Source organism: Echinops telfairi, unplaced genomic scaffold (genome assembly GCF_000313985.2).
Source record: "Echinops telfairi isolate 266 unplaced genomic scaffold, ASM31398v2 ScPeMD7_7415;HRSCAF=8453, whole genome shotgun sequence".
Lineage (NCBI taxonomy): Eukaryota > Metazoa > Chordata > Mammalia > Afrosoricida > Tenrecidae > Echinops > Echinops telfairi.
This window is the reverse complement of record NW_022111315.1, coordinates 446,833-455,347: the sequence shown is the minus strand read 5'-3', so window position 1 is coordinate 455,347 and position 8,515 is coordinate 446,833. Positions and strand designations below refer to the sequence as shown.

At 44.5% G+C, this 8,515-nt stretch overlaps 1 protein-coding gene across 3 annotated transcripts in view; it reads right to left on the bottom strand.

Annotated features, from left to right (window-relative positions):
- Positions 1-5,124: 5,124 nt before the first annotated feature.
- Positions 5,125-8,515, bottom strand: part of ZMYM3 (zinc finger MYM-type containing 3) — a 15,929-nt gene continuing 12,538 nt past the window's right edge. For all 3 annotated transcript variants that reach the window (XM_045296993.1, XM_045296992.1, XM_004716667.3), the window contains exons 23-25: positions 7,701-7,955; positions 6,761-6,878; positions 5,125-6,649 (exon numbers count right to left, since the gene is read on the bottom strand). In XM_045296993.1, the coding sequence (XP_045152928.1) occupies positions 6,457-6,649; positions 6,761-6,878; positions 7,701-7,955 (566 nt within the window). In that variant the 3' untranslated portion in view covers positions 5,125-6,456. The remainder of the gene's footprint in view (positions 6,650-6,760; positions 6,879-7,700; positions 7,956-8,515) is intronic.

The following is an 8,515-nucleotide window of genomic DNA, read 5'->3' as shown; positions in this document are numbered from 1 at the left end:
CAGGGAGGAAACATTTAGGAACTAGAGGAAAGTTGTACTTCTCATCATTGTTACATCGCACCCTGACTGGCCCATCTCCTCCCCGAGACCCCTCTGCAAGGGGATCTCCAGTGGATGCACACTTTCTTTACATAAAACTCTCTTATAAATGAGTTGCTGTGGATTTGTTTCTCTAAAGTACCTAGACTAATACAGTAGGTTACTAGTTGGACTGCTAACTGCAAAGTCAGTAGTTCAATACCACTAGCCACTCCCTGAGGGAAAGATGAGGTTTTCTACTGCCCAAAAGATTTAGTCTTGGAAACCTATAATGGCAGTTCTGCTCTGTCCTATGTGGTTGATATATGACAGTAAGAGAGAATGAATTTCCCTTCTTTGATTGTCAAACTCCTAATCATTCAAGAACCTGCTCAAATATCATTTCCTGTGGTAGATTCACCTTTTTTCTCTTCCTCTAGCTAAGTCTCTCAGAGAAAATCATTCTTCCCCTTCACGCTGAGTTCTCATAGTGCATTAGAATGTATAACTGTTAGAAGGTGGTGATGAAGACTTCTTTAAAGTGTTAAAAAGCAAAGATGTCCTTTTGAGGAAGGACAAAGGTGCACTCACTTAACCCAAGCTAGTATCCATGTAAAAGCTGAACCATGAATAAGGAAATCTGAAGAAGAATTGATGTTGGAGAATAGTGAATGTACCACCGACTTCCAGAAGGACCAAATCTGCGTTGAAAGTATAGCCAGAATGTTTCTTATGTCTAAGTAGTATAACCAGAATGCTCACATTAATTAGACATGGTATCCAGAGGGACTAGCCCCTGGAGAAGGACATCATGCTCTGTAGAGAGTCATTAATGAGATTCATTGACACAGTGGCTGCAACAGTGGGCTGAAATGGCAGTGCTTACCAGGACAGCACAGGACTGGGCAGTGTTTCCTTCTTTTGTACATGAGGTGTACCGAGGAGTTATATCTGAGCCAACAGCACCTAATAACTAGAACAGCTACTTGCATGCTTGACCCCAGTAGGTGTTTATGTATGCCCGATGAATTAAGAGCAATCAGAAAGAGGGTATAAGCACATGCCAAGGTTTAGAAGTTTGAAAGCTATGGGGTGATGTGTAGGAGGTGAGATTGATAAAGTAGGGTGGGTGAGTCAGTGAAGGGTCTTGTAGAGTGTGCACAGAAATTTGAACTCTTTATCACACAAAACCTTCAAAAGGTTTGAAACTGCAAGCCCTTCCTAGCTTGCAGGCTGGTAAGCACGATGGTTAAGCACTTGGCTACCGATCGAAAGGTTGGTGTTTTCACTCCCCCAGAGAAAGATCTGGCAAACTGCTGTCATAAAAGATTTCACCCTAGAAAACTGTATGGAGCTGCACACAGGGCCACGATGAGTTGAAATGGAGTCAATGAAAACTAACAGCAACAGGGCTAAGGGAGAAGAATGGTGCAAATTGAAGAATGGGTTGCCTTGTACTTAGATAGGAAAAGGAAGTATGGAGGGAGGGCATGTCCAAACTGTGTCCATCCTCAGAAATAAGGCAATTTGTGAGCTACAGAGACAGAGCCCCTACCCCCAAAGGCCCAAATAAAGGTAAAACTTTTTCTTAATGTGTTGTTAAATCACTTATATTGTGATTTGGGCAAAATTCTCGAGAAAATTAGGTCTCAACCCTTTTACACATTTTGTTCTGTGGCATTACGTTCAGTCCCCTCAATGTAACAGCCCTCTTTCCCACTTCCTCCATGGGTTATCTGTTTCCATTTGTTCATATTTCCTGTCCCTTCTCACATTCTGAACTTGGTTTGGGAGAAGCAATTCCTCAAAGGTGTTCCCATTCACTTCATAGGCTTCTTGTTTTACTGAAAGGTGATCTCCTGGAGGGTGTCCAGTTCCAGGTTTGAAGAATGCCTAGGAGTCATGGTCTCAGGGGTTCCACCAGTCTCTATCAGACCAGTGAATCTGGTAGGATTTTGATTTTTGTTCTGTAGTTTTCATCTACTCTGTCAGGACCTTCTATTACGATCCCAGGCACCATCTAGTTGTCCTGGTCTCAGGCAAGATAAGCTATTGAAACACCACGGTGATTATAGTATTCCCTTTAACACTCCACTCTCTTTCTTTTTAGCTCCTCCTCTTGCTTCCCTTCTTCCTTGCCTGAAATTCTTTGAACAAGGGACAAAGACTTTCCTTATTCAATGAGATAAAGGTCTTCAAATGACGATAACTTGGAGAATTAAAACCCACTCACACGCAAATATAATCAGTTAACAAAAAAGCCTGGTAATTCTGCTATTCAAATCTTTCTCATATCCTTCTCCTCCTCAGCATTCCTATTGTTGCTGTTGCCTTACCTTGGGCCTCCTGACTGATAATGAATGTCAACAATAAGAGCTAACATTAGGTGTCTGGTCTAGCACTTAAGGTTAGCTCTTACTTAATCATTATCTTTGATGTAAAAGCATCACTACTGTCCTCATTTTACAGGTCCTCGAGGAAACTGAGACCTAGAGAGGTTAAGTAACTTGCCCTAGCTGCATAACAAGAAAATAAGGAGCTTGGATGAGGGGATTGGATTTCACATCTGCCAAAGGTGAAGCACGTAACCATTTCTGCACCATACTGTCTCCTTGTAACTAGCCTCCCTTGGAATAATGAGACATTTCCAGAGCTCCAGCTCAAAGCCATTTGAAGATGTCTAAGTGGACACCTCTTCTCCCTTCTAAGTCTCAACTCCAAATATTAGGGTCGCTATGAATTGGAATCAACTCGATCGTAGTGAGTTTGGAGTTCTTTGGAGTGGAAAGGGCGCTCTGGTGGCCTAGTGGGCTGCTGACCACAAAGTCAGCAATACAAAACCACCAGCTTCTCCTCAGCAGAAAGGCAAGGCTTTCTACCCCCAGAAAGAGTTAGTCTTGGAAACCCACACAGGCAGCTCTATCCCGTCCTATAGGGCCACTATGAGTTGGAATCGACTTGATTGGAAGTGAGTTTGGGCTTGGGGGTCTTTCTTTTTTTAGTCTATATGGGGTCCCTGGATGGCACAAATAGTTAAGTGTTCAACTACTGGCTGAAAGATTGGTCATTTGAACCCATCGAGGTGCCTCTGACGACAAGACTGGCCATCAGCTTGTAAAAGCTCACAACCTAGAAAAGCCTGTGGACTAGTCCCACTCTGTACACATGGAGTCAAAATAAACTCAACAACGAACAGTAGCCTATATAGTATAACATCTAGCATCAACATTGCTCTTTCATGTTCACTTTCTAATCTGACCTGCCCAACAATGCCATGAGAATCTGAAACCACTTTCGAGGTGAGGCTCCAAAAAGTAGGCTTGCTAGTTTTAGTAGCAGAGCTATGATTAAAAACTCAAGTTTGGGTGTTCTTTCTACTATGCCATGTTTCAAGGCCTACTGCATGGGTGTCTCAAAAGGCAGCAGGGTCAAATTTGAACTAATTATCAGACCCCAGCCCAGTCTAGCAAACAAACAAAAAACCCTCTGTTTCCCATCTTGGTTCGAAAATTCAGAATCATCCTTCATTCTTCCCTCTCCCTAAACCTCCAGTTCCAATCCTTCATCACCTGCTGTACTTTTTTTTTTTTTGAGGATTGTATACCTTTTTCTTTCTTCATTGTTTTACCTTCACTTGTAAAATATTTTGCCCATCACATAAACTGGTGAAAGAATAATAAGCCAAAATTAATTGACACAAGGAAAATTACATACTTCCATAGTTTGTATCCTAACAATAAATTTCAGAATAGTTAAAGCCAAAGGATATAAAATTTCTACAATATAGGGGTATAGTTGGATAGAAAGCATCAAGAACTATAAGAAATATATTAAATATCTGACTTTTGGGTAATAAAATCTCTCTTGAGAATAACTCGCTTCATTCAGAAATTTTAGCTCAACAGCCATTGTAATAGAAAGCATTTAATCATCACTATTCAGCAGGGCCCATACTGGTGTCAATAACCTGAATTCTAAGACCATAGCTAAATATGAGCAAAAATAATTTCATTTTCCAAATTCCACTTATCTAAGAGAGAACCCACCAATTGCATCTATGGACCAAATTCCAAATGAAAGAAGTTGTCATTAGATGATTATTCTTATTCCTGGAGACTCCATCGGTGGCAGAGTAGAACTGCCCGAGGTTTTTTATTATTATTACTTTTGTTGGGGGCTCGTACATCTCTTATCACAATCCATACATTCATCCAAGGTGTCCAGCACATTTGCATATGTGTCACCATCAGCATTTTCTTCCCACCTGAGTCCCTGATATTAGTTCCCCATTTCTTCCCACTCCCTCCCCCTCCAGCCCTTCCTCACGAACCCTTGATAAGTTATAGATTATTTTTTCCATATGTATATATTTTTAAATGTCTGGCATTTTGTTTTAAATCTATCCCTGTCCCCTCAGCCCCATTAAAGCGCAACGAGTTTTAGCCACACTCCTTCCACGGATCTCCCTGTCTTCAGATCTGCCCCCATCCCCTTTTCTATCGGTCTAGGTATTCTCACCCTCCATAACCGATCTGACCCTGTCACACCCTGCTTGGAAATCCTTAGCTTTGCACTTCCCTGTCCCTTGGCCATTGATGGTGCTGACGTGAGGCACAGGTCCAATGCCACCTTCCACAGTGACGCCTCATTCAATTTCCCCATATACTCGAAACTAGTTTCTCCCATCTCTGCTGTCCCATGAGTTCATTTCACTCTCGATGGCAGTGAATGAGTGCTTGTATGACTATGTCCTGGTCTAGCTCCCACATAGCACGGGAGCTTGCTGGGGATAGGGCCCTGGTGTAATCAATCTTCGCTTTGTTCTTGTTTTTCTAAGGCATGTGATCCAGAGCCTCAAGCCCAGTAGGTCCTTCATAGATGGCCATTGGATAACTTTTTTCTTAAGTGTTTAGAAAACTATCTTAAAAATCATCTTCCTGCTGGATTCATTCAGAGAGGTATTTATCAGCAAAAATGAGCCTTAAACTGGGATAGGACATGACCCTCTTTATGACACCTTGAGAGATTTGAAATTATCCAGGATTGCTCCTCTATATCCCTCCCGGCTCCCAACCCCACTTTCCTTCCCCCAGAGAAAGTAAAAGACCATTTTAACTCTTTATTTGAAACAAACAATTCCATAGACAGAAGATTAGTCCTGACAACAGCTTTTCACTATAACACAAGGGTAGACATGGCTCACTGAAGGGATAGGCCAGGTGCCTCAGAACAATATATACAATTTAAACAGTGGCTAAACTGATAACAGTTATAAAAACACAAAAAAAGAAGGCCGAGGAACAGCAAAGCTGACAGGGAAAGAACCAGGTGCCCCCTTTACTGGACACTGATAATTTGCTACAAAGGAAAGATGGGAAAGAGGGATGATGTAGGCAATGAAGGCAGGACCCATGTCCACAGCTCCTCACCAATTCATTGACCACAGAGCCCATCCTGTAGGACCTGGGTCCCCAAAGGCGTGGCCTGGCTCTTATGATGGTAGACAGCAAGAGCACGGAACCCAGCCCCAGCCTAAGTCCGAATCTTTTCTTTGTTTCTTTTTTGCCTTGGAATCTCTGTCCATTGAACTTAAAAGGAGGCAGTTATAAAAGGGGCTACACATGTTGACATCATGGCTCATGCCAACCTAAGATGGCAGGAAAAAATAAAGAAACAGATAAAGGGGGCCAGAAGGCTGCTCCCTATACTTAAGAGTTTCATTCTCTGCCTTTGAGGGGGGAAATGCCAGTTGGGGGGAGGGGGTGGGGAAGCCAGTTAGAAGTCTTTGTTCTTTGAATCATTCGCAGCACCAAGGGTTGGTGCTTGGGAGCAGCAGGGTGGGGGTGGGGGATGAGGTGTGTTATAAGGTGGTGAGAGGGTTCCCATCATGGGAAGGGAAAAGTGTCTAAGCCCTGTGCTTTAGGTAAATGGTCCCCTCATTACTTTCAGGGTTTCTTTCATACAAGACCCTTTATGTGATACTGGAGAAGAACGGAGAAGGCAATGGGCACAGGGCAAAGAAAGCAGCTGGGTTCTTCCCTGGGCCAAACCTAGGAACCAGGGGCTTGACTTACAAGGGCTGAGTGAGGAAACCCAAAGCCAACAGGATCACCAGAGCTAGTAACACTCTACTCAGAGTCTGGCCCAAGGAGAAGTCATTTACTCCGAACATAAAGAAACCGCATGAGCTTGGTTTGTTTGTTTGTTTCTGCCCATCACTGGGAAACAAGTCCCTGAATACAGAAGGCTGATGCCCTGTGGTCGTCCAGTGGTATGTAAAAGCTAGGGGCTTCTAGGAAAGGCAGGGAATGGGTGAGTAGAAACGGGCAGTCAGAGCCCTTCAGAATGAGTAGCATTGGCTCCTGGGCCAATCACCTTCAGGGATTTGGCCACAGGACAAACATTGGTATGAAAGGTGGATATGGATGGCACATGGGTTCAGTCCAGGTCTTCCTCCCCAGAACGACCCAACTCCTCATAAATCTCACGTACAGCCAGAATGCGATTGAGCATGCTCTCCAGCATGCTACGGTCCATGGGGATCACAGAATACCAGAGAGGTGATTCGGCGATGCAGGACCGCTCGGGTTGCAGGTAGAATACATCGTTACGAGTCCGGAGGCTTTCAGGACTGCAATGTTGGGGGGTGGGGTTGAGGGTGGCAGGACAAAAGATCAGTACAAGGCAAAGTAGATCCTTTGATTCCCATGCTAACAACCTTCCTGCGAACCCGCCAACTCACCATTTTGAGAGATAGAATTCATAGAACTTGACAGGACAGCGAAGGGGATTCATGCGGTTCTCACGCTGCTCTAAGACAGGGGCTTCATCTTCTCTCTTCCGTTTTCCAGGACCGGTGTCTGTAGTGGAGGCAAGTGACCCCCACACTCAGAAGAGCAGAGTCTCAAGGAGCCACCTCCAAGAGCTCAGTCCAGGACGGGGGCGGGGGGAGTGGCCCTTAGGACACAAACAGTCTCATAAAGAAATTTAGGCTGAAGATGAAGTTAGCCCTCGCCTTCACGCCAATCAAACATCTCACAGGCGTGTTGTTCTACAACCCTTCCTGGTTCTGGCTGTTAATATCTCTGTTAAGTTCCCCTTGTGTTGATTTCCTGAAGAGCTGATCGCAGATCTTAGACCAATTGACAAAACAAACCCAATGGAACAAAGCTGGGATTCCTTGCTGGGACAGAGGATCAGTATGACCCCAGCCCTCTGCACAGCAGTTGAGGGAAAGGCTTAGCTCCACTGAAGGGACCTTGGGAGCTGAACACAGAGAGGACAAGGATTCCAGAGGCACACAGAGAGAAAACAAAGTTACAAGTCTTGTTCAAACAGCAAAGAACTACGGAAAGCCTATCATCTGTCAGCAATCCCCTACAGCCAGACCCACTCAACAGCTTCCTACCTATTCACCATCTTAAATTTTAAAACAAAAATAGTCAAGCAAGTAAGTTGTCTGGAAAAGAGAGGAGGAAAGCAGGCCTTTGAAAATTAACACAAGCAGCCCCCCAATTAAATCAAAGGGCTGGGCATTTCTATCATGTTTACAAACACAGGAACAGAGGGATGGGGAAATGAGTGGCAGAGGAAGTTATGGACCAACCAGGAAGTTGCAGTGGGAGCATCAAGGGACAACCAGAGAAGGGCAAAAAGTAAAGGCAAGTGGGGCGGTCTCCTACCTCGCCCTTTCCTCTGGCGGACTGGAGCGTAGTATCGGATGCTCACCACCTTGGTGGTACCTCTGGGGGTAGTACACTTGCGTGACTGCCGGACCACGTTAGTAAAAGAGAGCTGCATGTGTTCCTCGGCTGTTTGCAGGCCAAAAAACTTTGTGTTGAAGAACATGAGGGTATTGAGAAGGACAAAGGGGGAGTAGACTCCCAGCTGCTTACACTCCCAGAGGTGTTCTTCCTCCACTCGGGAAAACACGGTATCTGCCAGGGAAAGAGACGAGTCAGGAGTGACAGACTTCCTACACAGTACATCTAGCCCAGCTGTGGCTGCTCACCAGAGTCTATCACATAATATTCATTCGGCAGTGACACTGTACAGAAAACCTGGACACCCTAGACTGTCTATAGGACTGATTTTTTCCCCCCTCATCACAGGGAAGTTAGATGTAAACCTTGAGAAGTCCCACAACTCCTTGCTTGCTTGTTTTGCTTACCACTCAACCTTGAACTGAAAAACCAAGTTCACTGCCATCGAGTCACTTTTGACTCATAGCCACCCTGCAGGACAAGAGAGAACTGTGGCTGTGGGCTTCCGAGACTCAAACTCTATACGAGAGCAGAAAGCCTCCTCTTTCACCCAAGCTCGTGTCATCCTTTTTTTTTCTTTTCAGTCTCAGAGACAGTTCTTCAGACCTAAGTCTCCATCCCCTCTTCATGTTCAAATTGTTCCGCTAGCACTAATCCTGGGACATGCAGCTACCAGCTCGTGCCCTCAGATTCTTTTTTATTTTATTTTTTTACTGGATATTTCTCTTTTTTAA